Raw genomic sequence first — 22,629 nt, 5'->3', positions numbered from 1 at the left:
CTCTCCCCTTTCCTTTGACCCTCTCAACATGTTGGTTTTCCTCAGGGCTCACATTTTATTTGGAAGCTGCTTATTACTGAATTTTTAAGTAGAAAAACAAGCTTTCAGGCCATCCTGTTAAATCAACTCACCCATTATTTATTTGATTCTCAGGGCAGTGTGCCATTAGAAAGCTCAAGAAGCTATTTTAAAAGGTGTTTGCATTCTATATACATTATATAAAATTATCAAAGAGCTGTGATACTCGACCAGAAGATACATAAGAATTGAGATGATGACTGCAAGTTCAAACAACTGGTCAACCCAAGAAACTATCCTTTTGCTAATGAGACAGCAGGACAGAGATGGAGGCCTAATTTATGAGCTCAAGTTAAAAATAAAAGGCAACATTTCCTACTCAGAAGGAAAAATTAACAAGACATATATTCTGTGGACACCCAACTGGACAGAATACCATCAACTTCTTAAAGCAGAGCAAAATCTGACAGCATGGCCTGAATATGATCTCTTCTCACAAAAGGAATATTGTGTGTTTGATTCTTCAAGTGACTATTCATGTTCTAGTTAGTTCTCTTTTTCTCCCCCTTTATCCTGGAGCCTGCCCTCTCATTTCATGCCTGGACTCCTAATGCTAGCTACAAATTGCAACGTACAGGGTACTACTGCCAATTTGCCAAATGTCTTTCATCAAACATGGTACAAAAAAATCTCAGAGGAAAGTCAAGATACATTTACTTGTCAGACGACAAATGTGAATGCATTGGGAGGCAGTAAGGGCTATAAGCTCAGGGGTTTGATTCATAATCACTCAGCTGCTAAAACATTCTCCACAGATGCAAGTGGACAGCACATTTGTCACGATGAAGGATTTTGACACATACTGATCACAGGGGAGAGATATGGAATGATGCTGCTGCTCACAGAGGTTGGAGGAAGTTCTGTCTCTGCAGAACATGGTCATTATTCCCTTCTAGACAGAGCATTAGCATGTCCATGTTACTTTGGATTTCTTTATTAAAATATCAATCCAGAAATATTTTATGATACTCTTGTATTTGCATTTCTTCCTTCTAATTGTTCCTTGTAGAAAATCATTTTGAGATTCCACCCAGCAAGAAAGCAAGAAATAAGTTTTCTAGTGAAAACCTCTGGCCTTCAAACTGATTAGCACTAGTAACAAGCATGGGTAAGGGTCATGATCACACACATTTATTCGGAAGAACAGTTAGTGCACGGGTAGTGATTATAAATGTCTTATTTAGGTACATTTAATATTTAAGTAAAAGTTCATTATCTAGTGGTTTTAAATCATTTGAGTGTCCATCCTGCTGACATACTCAGATTCCTGCAACAAAACATCTTATAGAAACACGTTGCCTTTTATATGGAAAATAGCTTACTCATGACTATTATTCTCGGCTTTCATCTTCAGCACACATAAACTACAAGTCCTTCAAGTTATTTGAGAGCAATTGGCTGTTGAGAAATGTGTCTTGCTTTAGTAGCTGCTAATAGCTAGCTCCTTTTGAAGAAAGATCACTGTGATTATTTTTCCTCAAACGGTTTCGATTTGGGAAAACCATCAAGAAACAAGAAAATAGATTATGGGCTTGATGGCTAAATAATGACATTCTTAAAGGTAATAGGAAAAAGAATAAGGGTTATGCAAGTGTCTTACAAGCTGCCCCCACCTTTGGCTTCCGGTGTCAAATGAAAAGAGGATTAAATTGAAGTGGGGAAAGGGAGGGAAAGAAGATGGGAAGCAAGCTGAGGGTAACTGTTAACACACATACACACGTACACAAAACATTTTCTGCCCAGCCAGCAACCACTGAAGCAACGTAAAAGCCTTCGTTGAATCCTTCTTTTCATCTTCCTAATATTTGCTCTTACAGCACTTGACCTCAGTTGAAAAGAATAAGTTTCCACATTAAGATAAACAGAAGCGACTCAGACATCTGCTAGTTGGGGCAACTCGGCAGTTCTGTGACCATCATCAGCCCTAGTCAATACCTATGATTAGGGTATTGGATTAACATGAGCTCTATTGAGTGTACAGATCAAAACCCCAACTTTCTCTTGCTGGCTGGTCTGACTCACGTGATGTTCCTCCAAAAGTAACACACTTTTTGCAGGAGAAATAGTAAGTTTTGAGATTAATTTTAAATTTTAAAAATCAAGATAAATTGGAATAAATGGAACGGAATCTAGCTGTATGTTTTTAAATTATGAAAAAATCAAATGAGAAGAGCAATATCTACTATGACGAATAAGAAATTTGCTGAGAATGGGGAAATCAAAGGGGTAAAAGTTAGATCATATATTTTAAAAATATATTACCCTGTGATTCATTAATGTCATAGGCTAATCTAAGATCAGTAAATGACAGTTTTTTTCCTATGGAACAGTAATTTTTATTTACATATATAATAGTTGATGTTATCTGCAGCCAGATGTCTGGAAGAGGAAGTCATTTCACCCTGTTCCAGTCCCCAAGAGGCTATTAACTTTATACTGACGCAAGCTAGTATTTAGACACAATTCCCTAGCTTCTACCAAAAAATGTAGCTATCTCTCTAGTCAAATAAAGTTAGTATTTTTAAAAACATTTCAGCAGGCAAGATATTATCAACTGGGTCCTAAGCACTTAACTTAGCATTTATTATCTGGCAGCCAATAATTGATGACATAAAAAGGTTTCTCATTAAAACTATTAAAGTGACAACCTGATTATATGAAATGATATGTCCAACAACACCATTAATCATGTGACCCAATGTTTTACAAATTAGATTACACATGACTTTATCATAAAATAACTAACTTTTCATAAATAACTTATGATGGGAAAGTTTGTAGATTTGGTAGTTTTCTATAATTAGTCACTTGATAATCTTGAGAAATCTCAAAATCATGGTCATATGGGGGAGAAGTAAATATTCCTATTTTGTGGTTATCTCACTCCATGTATCACATTCAGCAGCCATGATTATGAAATCACTTAGTTTTTTCTTTATTTTTTGTGGTACATTGTAGGTGTATATATCTGTGGGATACATGAGATGTTTTCATACAGGCATACAATGTGAAATAATCACATCATGGAGAATGGAATATTCATCCCCTCAAGCATGTATCCTTTGTGTTACAAACAATCCACATAGAGATTTCTTTACCACTAAAAATTATAAACATGTATCTTTAATATTCCCTACTAATATGTTTTATAATACAAATGTAAATCACATCTCCAAAAAACCTGTGACTCAATGGAATGGGAATGTTTCAAAGCATTGCAACAGCAATCACTATGCTGTTGTATTGTAAGAAAAGGTAGTTTAACTTAAAATCTATATTGCCTTTGTAAATTGGCACAATCATTGGCCATGTATGCAGGGGGTCAACACCTTAAGCTTCAACCAGCTAACAACAGAGCTATTGTCAAAGTCATACTGTACCTTAGAAAAGATGAGGACCATGAGGCACAATACTCAAGACAGATCTCTAGCAGGAAATGCAAAGGAAGAAGACTGGAAATGCAGGCCAGGATAATCAGAAAACAACCCCATCTATTGCACAACTTTGCCTAAGTTAGCGGGTTGATCTCTCCCTCTCTCCATAAATATTTGTATACTTTTGAAATAAACTTAAACCTTAAAAGTCTATCAGAATGAGAAAAATCACAATTTTACGTATTCCACAAAAGAGATAAAATGAAGAAATTTCTGGTAAGGAAAAACTAATATCAAATAGAGGAAACAAGTTAATGCTAAAATGCTTCAACTAAGTTTATATATAATTATCCAGTGACTTTAAAAGGACAGCTGAACTATATCCCAAGATTTTGCCCATTCATCAGAAATCAGGATAATTTTCAGTGAAAAAGAGAAACAAAAACACATATACTTAGAGAATATTTTTAACTATATGTTATTTCCACTGACCGAGTTTTATTTGGGGGTAAAAACTAAATAAGCAGTATTCTTTGTATCCTGAGTATCTTCCACAATAAAAAATAAAGCTATCCACTAATATATTAACTGAAACTGACTGTATCTGGAAATAGTAACTGAAAGTCAAGGAAGTGAGACTAGATGCTAAAAGATCCATTCACTAGTTACATGTGGATTTGTAAACATTTAGTTTTATATCTTCAGATAGCCAGAACCAATTTCTGCCCTGGGATATATGGATGTGATTTCCCATATCAGCCTGTATCTACACACAAGTTCAGGTTTTATCCTTTAGAAGGCTTTATCAAAAGCATCTTTACATGCTGATACAGGCTCCACCAAATAATGGTTGTTTTCACTTAGTGACCCATTTCGAAGCCTCGTTTAACAGGGTGTTCCCAGGTGTCCAGAAAGAGTTCCATATCAAGGTATAATTATGTGGAATGGATCAGATTTATCGAATAAAATCATTCTGTAAACAATTTCTAGCTCACTAAATGCCCAATTATAACTGAAAGAATGCAGCTTGAGAAAGCAGGTCAACTATCTGCTGGAGCCATATCATGTAATGGAAAGGGGTTCAGAATTCTTTACGTCTGTACAGCAATTTAGAATGTTAAGCTGTTTTCTTTTTAATGCCACATCATTTTAGTCAAAAATATAAGTAGGAAACTTACCCAAGTTCTCTGATCAGGCAGTTGGAACTGGGAGCAAAATTGAAACAAAAACAAAAAATTACTTCTGTGTTGGTATCTTTATTGCAATCTATCCTTTGAGAAATTAACATTTGTACTAAATTAGTAGTTTTTGCTTATCATGTAACTGTACCTTGAGTAAAAGCTTTGGAAATAAAAATTAAATATTTTTATAACACTGTTGAATTTCCTCTATTTACCTAAATGAAATGTTTGAATCAAGGTTCATTTTTACAAGAAAGCTAAACGCTACCTACTAGAGAATCTTACAGCAAATCAGATGCTTCCTTTTTATTAATTACTACTTGCTATAAAACAATATCCCTAAATTTATTCTAATAGCCAAAAATTAAGCCATTTCCTGTAAAAATCCAATCTCTTGCATTTTTATAATGTTAATAACAAAGAAAATATATTTACTCAAATATGAATCACTGAATAACAAAAGGATAATCAAAGGATAATGTCCTTGGAAATTCACTACTTGATTTTTATTAGTATAGGACTCAGACCATCAGTAGTCAGAACAGTTAAGAATGTTAATGGAAAACTAAAAAGTTCTAGCTATTAATGACAATTTATGACAAGATTCACTGGAAAAACCTTCAGTGGGTTAGAAGCTCTTCCAGGAGACACAAAAGTTTAAAATATCATTTTGCTTGGTTAAAGGAGATATATATTTTGCTTATATACATTGTGGTGTCTTTATTAAGGAAGATACGTAGTTTTTAAAGGATGAAAACTTGATTGCAGAAGAAATGTAACCATAAGAAACACTTGTTGAAAGCAAAATAGAACATGAAGAACAGAAGATTTAAGTGATTTTTCACATATTATAACTTAGGAAAAGACTGTCTCCTCAGTTCCTTGGAATGTAGTAGCAGGATAATCAGCCAATTTAAAAGAAAGAAAATATAAAAGAATGAAGAAAGGACAGAAATGGAAGTAAAAAAAGAGTCTGTTGCAGATGTATTCAAAGCCAAATATTTGCAAATAAAACGTGCAAATAACCAAAAATAATATTAAAAGTATAGAAACATCAAACCAAGGAATAATAGCCACTTTTACAATAGTGTAATTGACAAATGACTTCCATGGATGTTCAAATGGGCTATCATCGTGAATGCAAAGGATCCAACATAGGAACAAATGAAATGGACATTCAGAGGTCACAAAGTAATAACATTCCCTGCATCTGACCTATTTGTGGCCATTCAACTCCTTTTCAAAATTACAGTGACCATAAATAATTTTCAACCACATATGCAGAGAAAGCCTCTACTATGCTTATTTCTCCCTTAGAGTAAACTAACTGATTTGTAAAAGAAAACTAGAGGACTAAATAGTTCTCACCTGGTCTGACAAAGCAAACATGCTTCTTCAAGAATTGAACTAAGACTTGAGACCCTCGGCATTTATCTTTTAATTTTGATGTATGTATTCATGTATCTTCTAAGTATTTTTGACAGAATTTTTAAAATACATATTATTCCAAAAGGCAGTAATATAGCCTAATAATCTTTCAATAAAATTCAGTAGATTTTTATTTACCAAGGTGTTCACTTATCACTGACTAGGAATTATGGAATGGGAAGGGATATGCTGAGAACAATATAAAGATATACAAAAATTGTAAAATCAGACTTGCCCAGAGAATACCACTATGAAGCATCCTTATATCTTTTTCCTAAAACATTGAGAATGTGATACCCCTTTATTATTACGACAACCCTAAGAAATAGATAGGGCAGATATTATTCCCATTTTGAAATGAAGATCCAGAAGCTGAGAGAATCCATGTGATTTGCTCCAATATACTTAAATGGAAAATAAAGCAATGAACAGTTTTATGCAAGCACATTAGCTATGAAATCATAACAAGCACTGAGAACAGAGGCAAGTCATTCTGCTTTGGCTCCTTGATCTGTGCCCCCTTTACTTCTGCAGTGAGGTCATGCCAAGAATACAATAAGCATCTTTTCAAGTACTCCTAGTACATGGCATGGCCCTGGCAAAGAAATTGGGCAGGGGATGAGAGGAGGATGTTTTAATAGCATCCCTTTATATTTATAATAAAATGTTTTTGCACCCACTAATAAGAGCTCTTCCTCATTTAGGTCCTTCCACATGCCAAGCACAATGCTAAATATGTTGTGTACACAAATGCCAACTCTTCCAGCTACTCTGGGAAGGGTAAGACTTGATTAAAGAGGAAGAGGGCTTGCCTGTATCCCAGCTTGTATCCCAGCTATATATAGCACGACACACGAAAACAGTCATGATGGTTATAAAAACAATGAAATATTTCTGTAACAGTTGGTAAATAGCCTTTGCCCTAAGCACTCTAAATGTTCCCCCTGCTTCCTTGGCCTCATCCCCAAACACTCCTCAGATAGTCCCACTATCCAGCAAATAAAACATTGGCAGTTGGTGCAGCAAGAGCCTCCAGTATCCTGCTCCAGAATGGCAGAAATCCATTCTGATTGGTGGGTATTCATAACACATCAGGTTTTAAGTATTTTGATCATCACTCTTGGGTCCTGTTCTAGTATCAACATACAGCAATAGGGAGTCCCTTATACCAAGACGTGACATTCTGGTGTAGGAGGAAAACACTGCCACTGCACTCCCACAGGTGTGTTTGTGAAGATCTGAGGAATAACTGCTATGCTCGAAGCCCTGGACACATGCCTCATCTTTTGTGATCCTTAATTAATTTGGGAATATTAAAATATAACATATCTGCTCTCATAATTTTATTTTAAAATATACACCTACTATATTGATAACAGCTGCAAATTCATACAGAATTAATGGTTGACAAAACTCCCCATCTTATGAAATGGTAAATTTACCATGGTTAGCAAAACATTTTTGAATTTCAAAGTGGATAGAAACCTTACACCCAACTCTCTCATTTTACAAACAGGAAAACTTAGAGCCAGGTAGACTAAGATACTAAAAGACACTGAATCCCTGTTTTGGTTTTTCTCCATTCTATCATGCACCCATAGCACTCAATTTCGAAATGGTTAATTACCAAATTGTAAAGATTAGCAGAACATGAAAATCATGATTTCTGTAATTAATAGTACTGTAATTAATTATTATAACATTAATGCATATGTGAATATTATATCCTCATAAGTATTTACTTAAAATTATACAGGAAGCTATCAGGAGAGATGTACTTTTTGTACAATATCTGACACAAAATATGTGCTACATTCCAGTTTATTAGCCTATGAAACTTTACAAGTACTACTTAGATCAGTCTAAATATAAAAGATAGTCCTGATAAACATTAACTGTTTTATAACTTACTTCTTTTCCATAAAGTAATTATGTGAATAACATTCTTTAATCTTCCTATATAAAATTAATACTAACTGGAATGTTTCTAAAACTTTTACTGCTAAACCATACATTATCTCATTTTGAAAGGGAGTGAGAGTTCTTTAGCAATAGTAGATTTATCCAACTAACCCAGAAGATTGTGTTACAACTCTCATACTCTTTATTCAGGACTCTGGAAAGATAATTGAAAAAGTGTAAAAGAGGTAACAGAAAGGAAAAGGAAAAAAAGAATCATATCCCATTATCTTTATTTAATTAATTTAATTACCTCATAGCTCTCCATAAGACAGCTGGCATAAACTCCCCCGATTTTATTAGAGAATCATCATTTTTTGTTTGAACATATTGCAACAGAACAAATTAGTGTACTCTGTTGTTTTTTTTTTTTTTTTTTGAGACGGAGTCTCGCTCTGTCGCCCAGGCTGGAGTGCAGTGGCCGGGTCTCAGCTCACTGCAAGCTCCGCCTCCTGGGTTTACGCCATTCTCCTGCCTCAGACTCCCAAGCAGCTGGGACTACAGGCGCCCGCCACGTCGCCCGGCTAGTTTTTTGTATTTTTTAGTAGAGACGGGGTTTCACCATGTTAGCCAGGATGGTTTCAATATCCTGACCTCGTGATCCGCCCGTCTCGGCCTCCCAAAGTGCTGGGATTACAGGCTTGAGCCACCGCGCCCGGCTACTCTGTTTTTAAGAAGTTTCATTAAAATGTTGCTATCTATAAAGACCAGAGTTTGCATCCTTTAAACAAAAGTAAAATAAATTTTAAATTAAGAAACCTTATTCAAGATGTTTATATACCGTATTTGTTCTTTCAGTATGATTTTCCAGATGGTGGTTGATATGTAAACCCATTTTTTAAAATTACTAAATGTATAAGGACTTTAGGATGAACCAATTAGAGATAGTGCTGCTTTGTATTTTCCTTGCAATGATAGACGTATATATTTTGATAAATGAACACAACTCTATTCAGCAAATAGCACTTTGTATTGTGGTGAATTCTTGTGCAATTACAGAGCTTTGCTGGAATGCTCAGTGGTCTCTAGATAAATTCCTTCACCCTCTGTGGTAACAACTTGTCAGGTAGACTCATTTCCTGTTTTTATCTAAGCTCTAAAAGAACAAAAATGACCTTCATGAGTTTGGGACGAGTCACAGTATGATCTATTTCTCAGTATCAGCAACCACCACACACAAAGCACACCTTGCATATTTATTTTCTTAACTGAGTCCTGCTCACTCCAAAATGCACTTTAACTCAAAAACAGTTAATAGCAGACAATCATTTAACACAGAAACCATGTTATCTTTACACATATATTAACTAATTTTTCTTTAAAGAGCTTGGGTTTTAATTCTGCTAGAATTTCCTGTGTTCTTCCACACCAGCGTCATAGGAAATCCTAATGTTCTCAATATGTCTTTCATTTCATTGCACCTGCTTTTCAGGATCAACAAGTTCGTTTACAAGCTGGAAATCTCAAATACAAAATACTTACTTGTGGGTGAAACAAGAATCCTGGAGAAGGCCTCAAGTATTTCTCTTTTAAAGCTTCAAGTGGGTCAGTTAGTTTTCTTTTCTCTACTCTGAAAGGTTAAAATTAGATTTTGGAGATGAATCAGTCTCACATATCAATCACTGCATAATCACCGACATTTAAAGCATCTAACAATAAAGCCAATGGTAGGTTTCTGGGAAGCACACTCATAAAAACATAAAGACATCTGTCCATTTCTTGGAGATTACTCATGACACTCCCAGGTACTTAAGGAGAGAGGATCCTATTTATAATGGAAAAACCCTACTGAATGACTAGGAATAAGAATAATGAGAAAATGTGAAAAATGAGGAGTCACTAAATTAGAGGCATTTGTCACAAATTCAGTACCTTTCCATTCCAAATGTAGACAAGAATGCGTGATGATTTTGAAATCATGAGGTCAAGGCTGATTTTGAATACTACAGCCATTTTCTACCAAGAAAGTGTTCTCCCAAATATGCACTCTATTCCTTCCACATTTGTCAATAATAGTAAGGGCATTTCCAAGCATATACACTGCTAGCCACTCTTTGAGGTTCTCTCTCTCTCTCTCAATATATATTTATATTTAAACATATAGCATAATATATTAATATATAAATATTTTATGTAAAGTATATTTAATATATATTCAGAGAGAGAGCATATATGCTCTTTGGATGCCACTGCTGATAAAGAAGGCAGGCAGATAGGATGGGTGTGGTAAGAAGAGAATGGGGAGCTTTCTGAAGAGAGAGAGAGACACATAAAACTTACCTATATATCCCTTCTGCTTTAGAAATGTTTGCCATCCTATTTTGTATTAAGCACATAGGGAAATAATATATCTATGTTGAATTAATTCATTTTACCAACTTGGTAATTAAAAATACTTTTAGATGTATGCACTCTTAAAGCAGAATAAAATAGCTACCACTTATTGATATTATATATGTGATATATGTGTGTTGCATATATTATTTCACTTATTGAAGTAGGTGATGTTATATACATTTTATGGATTTTTTTAAAGTCTCAGACATGAGAAGGCTAAGATTTCAACCCAAGTCTGCCGCTAAAACTGGGTTCTAGGTCTTTCATGAGTTTGGCAAAATGACAGGCCTAGGTCTTAATTGAGACAAGCACCAGAGAGATGTTGGAGATCACAGTGAGTAAGAGGAATGCTAGCAGGTGATGAGGATGAGTGCAAGAGATGTGTGGAAGAATTGGAAGCCAGTTGCTATTGAGAGGGTATAAAAAGGAAAGTCTGAAAAATTATCTTAACAAAGGACTGAGACACATCACTGAGTTGGAAATATGACCTGACCCGAAATGTGTGACATACAATCTACACACAAAATACGGAAGACATGTTTGTCTTTTTTTTCCTTCTCTAGTAACAGGACTGCCAAAGGAATTAAGATATAATAATTTTAAAGAGTAACCAAAATTGGTACTGACAGGACTGAGATATTTTGTATTGTCCTTTGATAATACTTTATCATATTCAAATGAGGGTAGTCCTTTCCATACTGACAGTGTTTCCTGGTTAATGCGTTGTAGATAATATACACAGAAGAAGAGTTTTAAGTGAGAAGAACTTGCAGCTCTAGTACCCATTAAGTAATATTGACTTGATAAATACTGTTGAATTAAATAATAGCACACTTCCTCTTCACAAAAGAGAATTAGGCAAAATATGAAAATACTCCAATGTTAGATAAGTTCAATAAAAAATTATCCACATGTTCCATGAACTCTTGACAATGTTCAAGATTAGAATGAGAAAGTAAATATGAAAATGTTTGTAATATTCAAAATATGTAACAAACATATTATTCATACCCATTTAAAGAAAACTAGTATTTTAAAACTAAATCACTTTGGTCAAGTGAATATTACTGAATATTGCCAAAAAGATCTTTTATTAAACTTGTATGTTTCACCCCAAGATTTTTTTGTTACGTCAAAGGAAACCGGATAATGAAGCTATTAAACAGAGACATTTTTTATGCCAACTACTCATATTATGTACAAAACATACTCTGTGATTAATATTTCATTTACTTGGGGGCTCCTGAGAGAGTTATTTAGAAACAATATGACTAGCCCTTATTAAGGATGTGTTGGTAGGTTAACAAAGAGTGGACTCTTGCTGTTATATATCCCCCTCTATTCCAAAGAACCTGACCCATTTTAGTACCCATGCATATTTGCATTAATCCTTCGGGATCCTCATTCTTCCGTCACTTGACAATTTACTTTAAATACGATTTTCCCATATTTTCCACTCCAAATAAAGTGTTTAAAAATAAATTTATTGTCAAGGGAAAAAAATTCTGTAGTCCTATTCCAAACCCCCAACTTCAGAAACATCTAAAAATAAGTTCAAACAGAATGATCCAACTTTCAGAATAAAAAATGAGTTCACTAGATCAAACAACCTCACTCTGTTTTATAATAATAGTAAAAATGACGTGTTAAAAAGCCATCACTTTACAGTGTAAATAACACCTTTCATACATCTGTTCATATTTTGTCATCTCCCATACACGCTTACCTGTAAATAGGGTCCATAAAGAAAGGAGTGGGTCTTGCATGCTGCAAGGAACCATCTGAAGCAGGTCTTGATTCGACACTGCTTCCTTTTTTTTCCCCAAACACGTGGTTTTTTCGAGGCTCAGTCAGCTTTGTCCCACTGGCTCTACTCCTACTGCCCATACTTAGATCCAGGGGCTGGTCTTGGCTTGTGGCAGGCGTCACTGGAGGCTTGGAGGGGACTGGAGTCAAGGGCTTCTCATCTTTTCGTTTAGTGGTGAGATCAAAGGGGGACTCAGAGCTGCCCTTCTGCAGTTTCTTTACTTCACCTGGTGATTGGGGTTCCATTTTCAAAGGTAACGATCTCAAGTCTCTATCAGGAAATGGGTACATTGATTGAGAGAATGCTGGAAAAAATGGGAGGGGAAACATGGAAGGGTAAGGTAAAGCTCCAACTTTTTTGTCTTGCAGCCCCACCAGTCCTGTTGAACCAAAGTATTTTTCAGCAATAGAAGCAATAGCCTTTATAGAATCATTCACAGCTCCTGACACCGCAGTCTGCTCCTCTAAAGATGGTGAGAAAATGGAATGATTGCTGTATTCTTTCTTATTATTTATTGAAGCCAGATTCTGAAGAGGGCTTACTTTGTCTTTGAACATTTTACCATTTTCTTTAAATTTCTCTTTATCACTTTCAATGTCACTTTCCAGATCAGAGCCCGAGGTTGTTTCCAGGTCACTGCCACTTGGTGTACTGACATCATCAAGGTCACTACTCTCTGACTGGTCACTGATTTTCTCAAGGGGCCTCTCTTCAGAGGACCTCTCGGGCTGGAGCTCCACTGGCTTATTGTCCCCTACAGATGGGTGTTTAGATAGTGCCTTCAAAATATCCTGTGTAGCTGGCAGTATCTGAGGATGTGTCATGAGGGGACTTTGACTTTTGTTTGTCTGTTCAGTACTTGATAGTCCTTTAACAGGAGAACTAGCAGGTATCAAAGGAGGCCTGTGGTACAAGCCGGAAGGAAACAGACCAGGGAAGCTAAAAGAAAATCCAGGAGCTGTTGGAAAGGTAAGACCAGCAGGATGCCTATTGGCGCCAAAATAGTCAGCAAGGCCCGGGTTGGCATGACTCATATTAACCATGGACGTTTTATCCATAGCTGGGGTTCCAGGAAGTGAAATGCCTTGGCCAAAAAATCCACCTGCCGCAAAATGGTTCTTGCCCTCACAAAACCTCCTGTGTTTATTTAAGGAAGACGTAGTGCTGAACATTTGTCCACAGTCTTTGCACTTGATTTGGGTTCTGCAATCAGCATGCATGCGCTTATGACGGCAAAGGTTTGAAAACTGAGTATAGGATTTATGGCAGACCTCACCTGTGTGCAAACAACAAAAAAGAATCTCAGGCTTTATGTCAATTGCTTCTGAATTTAGCAAATATCACAATTGGTTTACTCAAAATTTCAATTAGGAAGCTGGTAAAAGACATTGGAGGCACCAATCTGGGTGCTCCAAACACAGAAAACCCCATTTCACTAGATTCCAAAGCAAGGCAACCAACCTGACAAATGTCTTGAGGCAGCACAAATATTTCATATATATAGGTATATATATTTTGTCACCCCCATTGTGCAATATTTTGCATAATATTTGTGTATTTAAATATTTATGGAAAGTTAAATTCCATCATGCATTGATTCTCCACACAATTATACTAATATAATGTTGAAAATTAAAGTCTTAAAATGTATTACGTCTGAAACATAACAAGAATCGCTTTCAAAGTTTAGAGTACTTAAAAATTCTATTTTGTAGGCACCAAAACAAAATAAAACATCCTCAACCAGAAACTTCACCTTTATTGCCTCTCCCCTTGGGGAGAAAGCCTGTGACTGCCCTGCTATTATTTAATTGGTATTATATCATATGCTCTCATCATTCACACATCAAAGCCACACAACAATGCACATTGTGTATTCTGAGACTTTTTTTAACAATCATTTTCATGATTTGAGAAAGACTGACATAATTTACAATGGCTCTATTTTAAGCCTGCAAAGGAAACTAAATTGAATGTAGCCCATCCTGCATTGCTGGTTCCCATGAACTATGATCACGTCCTCTGACTTCCCCTCACACCAGTGGTTGCACTAACCTTCCTGCATTTATGAAACCCCCGTCCTTGGGAAACATGTCCACTTGTTGTCATATCTACACTGGTTATCTCAGGTTTGACTCCAGTGTGTGATAGCCAGCTATGGTCAGTAGGGGAGAGCACTGTGAAAGCTCTAATCCAGAAAGAAGGGCACAGCATTGGGTGCAGCGGTGAAATATGCCTCTTCACTAAGAATTTGCCAGTAAAGTAGAATCTCCCTTCTCACACATGTGCCACTATACTGTAGCCAAGTATATTTCAAGACCAAACTTTGCCACCCTTAACAACTCCTTTACCAGGTAAAATTTCTCACTCACTTCATGGTCCAGCAGGAATACAGTATCAGTACCCCGAGCATCATATTTTTTTATTTTACTTTATGGGATTGAGCCACATTATGTGTGAGCTTACTTTAACACTTCTGTGCATGTTCAATACATGCAGAAACAAGATGTACCTTGTTGGTAATTGTTGAAACAAATTTATTTTAAGAAATTAAATTGAAGACAAAATGCAACACTTATTGCTTTCATACAATGGCTGCCTTTAAGTGCAGAATGGTTGTGCTTCTAAGTCAAAGCAATAATAATAAAAAATAAAATAAAATAAAATGAAAACCCCATGCCAAGGAGATTTTATAAACTTTCAGTCAAGCAAAACTCACCCAGAACTTGGATTATCCCACATACATCCAAACAAGAAGTACTAAGTGAGGGTATATCTCTTTCTTTTACTACTAAATGTTAAACTGTATTGTTGCATATATCAATGCATTTGGTAATATTAAAGGTGCCTTCAATTGTGGGATGAATCACATTATACAGGCTATAACATGCATTTTAATGGGAATAGAAGATGTGGGTGACATCTTTTCAAATTATTTTACCAGAATATATTGACCAGAGTCGGCTTTAAAAGTATATACGATTTAACCACACACCACAAATATACATCTAACTTAAATTGTTTGATACACTAATTAAAATCATATCATGGAGAAGGTAGAAACATCAGACATTCACTAGATGTATTAGAATAATTCAGCTACAAGCAATAACAACATTTTATTATTGGAATTATAAAAAGTATGAAAGCAACACCTCTTAAAAGGCATTGAAAAAATGTCTTGATGAGTATTCAACCAAGACATAAGTTTTTCAAAGGCTTGTCATTTATTGGCAAGGAAATGTTGCTCTCCACACTTCTTTCTTACAATCAGATGGCTTTAAAAAAATCAAGAGCTTCTCTCTATTGGAGTAACAGAAGTTCAGCTGACTTTTCTGGTGGTACCCTTTGTTACATGACTGAGTGGTGTCTGTGTCTGGGCTCAAGAACATTGAATCTGGGATGTTTTCTTAGGCAGAGGCTTTGTTTTCAGCACTTGAAGGATGGGCCTGGCATACTACAAACTACCAGGCCTCCAGGTAAACTGGTTCAATTGATGTTGAAGTCTGTACTCTACTGTAATTTTCTCAGTAATAAGGAATTAGCCAGCAGTTAACATTGCATTTTTCTACTTATTAAACAAATTAAGAGGCATTTTGAATATATTCAGCCTATTAGAGCATGTGGTTTCTATTTGGGAAAGCTGGAGGTTTCTGTAAAGGCAGTGAGTAATTACCTTAGCACTGGTAACTTTGGGCTCAAGCGTGGCAGCACACTGTAATAAGAGACAGTTGCCATAAACACACCAGTGGGGGTAAATCGTGGTGTGTGGCCTTCTGGTGAGAAACAGATATCAGCCCTAGGTGAACCTCCTCCACTCAAGTCTCCGCACCATTTCCTGATCTTTAAACTCTTTTGTTCTGAAATTACATGGCTATTATTCATAATTACTTCATGGTTCTCTGTCAGATTTTAAATTTTAAAAAATGCCATCTGCTATTTAAATTTACCAATAATTACTGAAAATCATTCAAGGGAAATACTTTATGCAATCTGATTGGAAAAGGACACCCTGTGACACTTTAAAGTGAAACATTTGTCTTCAACACAATTAAAATTCCAGATCCCAGAATCTTCAAGAGTAGAAGTCTATATTTTCTGACTTTTATTTTAAATAATAGAGAAAGCATTAAATGAGTGATCAGAATTCTTTGTGGTTTATTCTAGTTCTTTTCACATCAAAACATAATAAAACTTACCAAAATTTATTTCTGAGGAATCAGAAATAAATGAACTATTTAATATCGTATGCCTGTAGTACTTCCAAGTACATTTTCAGGGCATTAAGACTTAAGAGTCAGGAATGCCTTTTTGAGACAAGAAGTCTAAAATTTCTATTGAATGCTTTATTTCCCGTGACCTTCAACAGAGCTTCCCCAAGGGAGACGAGAGCACCCTTTTGTTTATCTGCTAGTCCTCTTCACCCGGGGAACAGAAGAACATATGAGCAAAACAGGACTCTAGTGTAAGCTGGAAAAGGAAAGAAAAGCTCTTTTGGTGCTTGGACACACAAAAGAAGGCTGTGTCAAGGCAAAGCAGAGTTAGTCTCTGGCATCTCCATGTTGGCACTGAAAATTAGTTTTTTCCATCAGGTCCTGTAGTAGTGTCTCATATACCTATTACGAACCAAAGTCAGAGGTCTTGCCAAGTGCTGAGTATGCTTCTACCAATTCTATGTGTATCTGGGTCCAAAATCAGTCTTGAAGTTTGTAGCACAACTCAATAAGTCATTGTATTTATATCTCCAGCCAAGCCCTGGAATCAAAGAAGCCCAGAATTTTTGCCCAGGTAGACTAAGAACAACTGATTTTACTTAAAAAATGTTTGAGCACAATACAGAGAAGAGGAGTGGGTGGAGAGAAGAAAAAGCAAATGAGAGCTGAGTTTTATTGTATCTGAAGGATGTTACTACAGTGCTCTGTACAGGGATGTTCCAAGTAGGTGGTCAGATCAGATGTCCCCTAAAAGCACATTGCCTATAAACTTGCTTTGGTGCAGTGGGTAGGAGAAAAAGCATGTCCAGCATCTAAGTGAAAATGTTCTGCTTTTCTTCAAGTAACAGAGAACTACAGATCCAACAGCCTGTGATTGGCAACAATGGGTAGATTAAAAAGCATTTCATCCCCCTTGCTCTCTCCACACACATATACTCACATACATGCACACAGAGCCGTAAGCCCACTTCCCAGGTGGGGTTCTTCCAGCTCTTTCTGTTCCAGAACAGGTTTTTAATCACTTCATCTTATTTAGTGATGTCTGCTATTTGCTGCTTTACAAAGCCATGAACATTTACGATATGAGACAAATCTGATGGTCCTGATTAAATCCTACAACCTGAGAGATTTCCCTTTGATTATCTAATGACTTTTCTTTCCTCTACCTGTTATTGATTTGTTCTAAAAGAAAACACCCCAGGAATCAAGGACAAAATACCATGGATCTGATTATAAAAGATTTACTTGTAATCATAAATAGCCCTACTGTATTGGACCATAAATAGCTAACACAGTGACCCTCTAAAGGCCATGTGCAGTCACTCTCCTGGTCACAGTGCCTTTTGGAGGAGAGACAGATGTGGGAAGGAGGGCTGGAGTGTTGAAAACTTACAGATAAAGGGCTTCACACTGCTGTGGATGTGCTTGTGTTGTTTGAGGCCCGACGAAGTGGCAAACGTTTTGCCACACTCCGGGCATGCATGGGCCCGGGCACCGACATGCTGAGAGCGAATGTGCCGCTGAAGGTTGCTAGGGTCCGTGAAAACCTGCTAGGAAATGAGTACTGATTAATCAAGAAACTTAACTCAAGGGCACCATAAAGAAGACCCGGGATGACTCAAGAAGAAATTTTGCTTATTTGTTTTGTTTTTCTTTACCCCAAAGACCAAAAGTGTACTCTCCTCCAATTTCCAAAATGTAGTCTCCTCTAGGGTAGGGTAAATTATTCTGCTCTATATCCTTAGCATGGTGTATCCACTGGTATCAGTTGAGCAAATAATGAATGGTACCATTAGGCCTTATTCAAGGCCTTTTTGATACCACTTAGAGTGACTTGAGTTAAGTAATAAAATGCTGGTTATGCCATTATTAAAACGTGTGCTTTTTTCACCCTTTAAGTAAAGACACATTGTGTACAAAAATTTGGAGGATTTTGACTAACATACCTTAAATCTATTTAAAGAGTTTCCCTAGGGTGTTAAATTCTAACACTCTTTCAGTGACTTACCAGCAAGCTAAAACCATTCCTTTAGACATTGTACTAAAAACAAAAATAAAAAAGCCACTCAACACATCTGAGAGCAAAACATCCCTAAAGAAATTTCAAATGTCTTTAATTTTTTATGAGGAAAAAACATACGAAATTTTAATGTGCACAGAACAAGGTAATCACAGGAGAATGATTACCCAGTAACCTGGTGGTGGGGTACAGAAATTTCCATTGGCATTAAAAAAAAAAGCTATTAAAATGCTAGGAAATGTGTTTTGGAAATAGAAAGCAACTTTAATGACACCAGGACATTTTTGAGTTAATTAAGAAACATGAAATTAAAAGAAGTGAATTACTTTTACCATAGTTCACAGTTATGGTCTAAGTTGAGTACTTCCATATCATCCTTATGTTGTTCAGCACTGACAGAGACTCTACACATTTTAATTAGAACCAAGTCATAATTTACGGTGAGCCCTTGGTTGGAAAAATCTGCAAATGTAAGAGTCACCCATTCTTTCTGAATAGGCATTCAGAAATTTTATGTGACTTCCTCACAAATTGCTATTAAAGGCAATCACTAACATGAATTGGATAAAATTTTCATTCTCCACAAGGCCATAAAACAACTCCACGCTGGCAAATCAGTAGCGGAACCAGGAATTTACCAAGGATGTCTGACACCTAGTTCTGGAACTCACCATTAAGCCTCACTTCCTCCCTTACAAAAATAAAAGGATACCCACTAAGTGTTTTTATACACTTTACTAATGCCTTTTCGCATACAACACTCAGTGTACTTTTCTCAAGATATTTATAGTTTCCCCTCCGAAGGCTTGTTTTTATATATCGTAGCAAGTGATGGATTAAGAGAGAGCAGGATGACAGAGAGAGGCCAAGTAGCCTACAAATTCACTGTACCTTGGCACAGTTTTCACATTCATAGTGCTTTCCACTGTCATGTGACATCTGGTGGCGAATTAAATTGGACTTCCAGTTAAATGCCTTGGGACACTGATCACACTTGTATTCCCTCTCTTCAGTATGTGACAGCATGTGTTTCTCCAGGCTGTTAAGAGAACAACAGATTTTAAAAGACAAAGGATGCATTCATAAACAGAACATCGTTTTATTGCTAATCCAACTGACAATTAAAGAAATAAGAAGGAAAAGGAGTTGAACTGAGAAGGAGGAAAGAGCAGAAACAGGCTTGTGACAGATGAAAGTGCATTTTATGTTTCCTGGACTGTGTCTCCTGGACTGTGTCACCAATATGAAGATGTGCTCTTGTTGTTAGAAAATAAATCTGATACAGCTGGCAGGGATTATCTGCCGATTTAAGAGCATGATAAACAACAAGCTGTCCAGTTTTGGATTCACTACACAATTCTAACAGCAACACGTATTGCTAATACTCACTTAATTGAAACATAAACACTCAAACAGAAAATGCTTAATAATACATAGGCAAGTATTCTGTCTAATGTATATAATCTCTAGTGAACCTAGGATGGATGGATGGATGGATGGATGGATGGATGCATGGATGTGTGTGTGTGTGTGTGTGTATGTGTATATACACACATATATATGTATGTATACATACATAATATACAAAACCTAAGAACTGGGGGAAAAAGTTTGTAATATTTTAAGTGGGTGCAGTATTTAAGCCCCCTAAAAGAAAAACATGATTAGAAGTTTCTCACAAGCATAGTTTCTCTGTTTTAAAGTTTTAAATGTTTTATCTTCTCAAATGTTTGCCTCCATTTTCTAAAATTTGTATATGAAATCTGCATGAATATAATGAAAAGCAAATATTATAGATAATGGATTACTGTGATAGAAGATGTCTGCAACACCTTTATTGATTAAATACATACACACATAACACACTGGGATACTACCCTCAAATAAAGCAACCAGAGCTCCGTGGTAAAATTGCCTATTTCAAATCCGAAGTATGAAATTCACAAGATGGCCCCTGAACATCTTGTTAGGACAAAAGGCAAGAAATTTATAGATAAGGTCCAAAAAATTAGGGTTCCAACTTGAAGAGATGCCCACTGACCAAAGGTGGGGCAAGTGAAGCATCAATAAGAATGGCAACTCTTTTCAAAACACAAACAGAACCTCACTGGTCACCCAAGGAAGATGCAGGAAAGCCAAATCATTATTCCTAAAACTGGTAAATAAAGGGAAAATATTTGTGCACATATCTGCTTTTCCTATGTGAACTGCACTTCGGGGTAAACAAATAGGCTATGAAGGGAAGGTTCTCTATGCAAAATTAATCCAGATAATAAATGATGAGACAATGATAGAGTTAGAATACATTCGTTTTGAGGCTCCTAAAGAATTAATGAATCCAGCAATCCATTATGTGACTTTGGGTAGAAATAAATGACACCATCAATGAAATCTTCTTGCTGAAACACTGAGCATAAATCCCAACGAAGGCTTGGGATGTAAATACAAGTCTACAGGAAATTAGAGGGGATGGAGAAAGATGTTAACACCACAATGATATAAACAGCAGAATCCAGACTGGAGGAAGCACTACAATAAAACAACTTGGTTTCTTCTATAATTTTCTATAAATAAATTGTAATAAGAGAAAGAGGGGGGTGGAGAGAGAGACAAACAGAGGCAGAAAGAGACAGAGACACAGAGAGAGAGACTGCCCTCTGGGGGAACCTGTAGATTCAAATAGTCATAACAGACTTGCCAAGCAATTGCTATATGTGGACTTTATTTTGATCTTTATTCAAACAAAACACTAAGCTTTCTAACTGATGAAATTTGTGCTCTTACTGAATATTTGTTAATATTAAGAAATTATTTTTAATGTGGTATTGAACTTATGTTTTTAAGGAGTCCTTACTTTCCATAGACACATACTAAACTATTTTTGAATAAGATGATATAATGTCCAGGATTTGTTTCAAATAATTCAAAGCAGGTATAGTGACAAGATTGACTTCATGTGATAATTATTAAAGCTGAACATATGGGATTTAAAAAATACTATCCCCTCTCTAGTTTTGTGTATATTTGAAGTGCTCCACTATAAAAAAGTTATATAGAAAAGAAAAAGTACCAACCAGGAAAGCATTCTTTTATTTTCTTTTATTTCTTTGTGGGATGAATACTATAACTATCAGTACCAATTAAGACCTTTGCGCACCTAGAATAAATTATCCAGTTGTCATACAGACTGTGTAAGCGGGAGTATATGTAAGAAAATGGTGCCCATTCTCATATCTTGGTAAATTAGAAATGCATTTCCTACACATTTTCTCTTTCTCAGCTTCCTCCCCACAACTCTATTCATACTGGCATAAGAACTCATTTTTCCTGCTCCATGAATCAACTGAGTTGAAAATGCTATTCCGAGCACAGGTGGTGATATCTCTGTGAACAAAAGGTACTAGGAGAGTATAGGTATGTGGAGTCATAAGAAAGCCCCTACCTTTATCTACAATATGTAATCCTCTGTTTGTTACAGAGTGGAATGTTAATAAAAGAGTTAAGACAGAGATACCAACAACTGTTGTTAACATTGAAATGAGTCAGGGACATCCTCCAAAATCACTGTACAGATTGCAATTTTCACTGTCCGTCCCTAGCAAATCATAAAGGCAAGCCATTTTATGATATATATGCCACTACACTATATATCAAATCATAAACCCTTAAATCTAGTGGCAAAAGATTGGCCTATATGTTGAGTTTTATACCTCCCCCTAATTCCAAGGATATGGCTTAATTTTAAGAGTATATTATAAGTATGTGGCATGTAGGGGTAAAAAGATAACAAAGCAAAAGGAATTTTCCCTTCTTTGCTTCTCCTAATCGAGCAGAAACTCCATGTTGTCCCATAGTATTATTAGCTTCCAGCTAATCAGTAATAAAAAGCACAGAAAAAGCAAGTCACTTTCACAAAAGTAAATGTGCATTGCTTTCATAAACATAGAAGCAATCCAGTCAGTCAGTGAGATTTCTCTGCTTTTCATGGAATTTTATCTCAATCTACAGAGCCTTGATCAGCCTTTTGAGTTCTTTTCAGTTCTTTTCACCTTTTGCACATCATCCTTTGTTTCTTTCTTGCTCCTATTTTTTTGTTTGCATTCTTTTCTCAAGATTTTACATAAAGGATAGACAGCAGAAGAATAGATCATGACCAGAAAGTAATTTTCATCATTTAAAGTATACAGTGACAACACAGCATTCAATAAAGTAAAAAATATTCAGAAAATAA

General features: G+C 36.0%; 1 protein-coding gene across 15 annotated transcripts in view; it reads right to left on the bottom strand.

The window, feature by feature from the left end:
• The window catches only part of MECOM (MDS1 and EVI1 complex locus), a 622,387-nt gene that overhangs the window by 20,066 nt on the left and 579,692 nt on the right, over window positions 1–22,629 (bottom strand). For 3 of the 15 annotated variants that reach the window (XM_030929613.1, XM_030929619.1, XM_010382912.2), the window contains 5 exons: window positions 19,290–19,437; window positions 17,772–17,925; window positions 12,084–13,440; window positions 9,503–9,590; window positions 4,631–4,657 (listed from right to left, as the gene is read on the bottom strand). In XM_030929613.1, coding sequence (XP_030785473.1) covers window positions 4,631–4,657; window positions 9,503–9,590; window positions 12,084–13,440; window positions 17,772–17,925; window positions 19,290–19,437 — 1,774 coding nt within the window. Of the gene's footprint in view, window positions 1–4,630; window positions 4,658–9,502; window positions 9,591–12,083; window positions 13,441–17,771; window positions 17,929–19,289; window positions 19,438–22,629 lie in introns of all 15 variants that reach the window. The other 12 variants (XM_030929610.1, XM_030929617.1, XM_030929618.1 and 9 more) reach the window with 6 other exon arrangements.

Source organism: Rhinopithecus roxellana, chromosome 1 (assembly GCF_007565055.1).
Source record: "Rhinopithecus roxellana isolate Shanxi Qingling chromosome 1, ASM756505v1, whole genome shotgun sequence".
Lineage (NCBI taxonomy): Eukaryota > Metazoa > Chordata > Mammalia > Primates > Cercopithecidae > Rhinopithecus > Rhinopithecus roxellana.
This window is presented reverse-complemented; position numbering and strand designations above follow the sequence as displayed.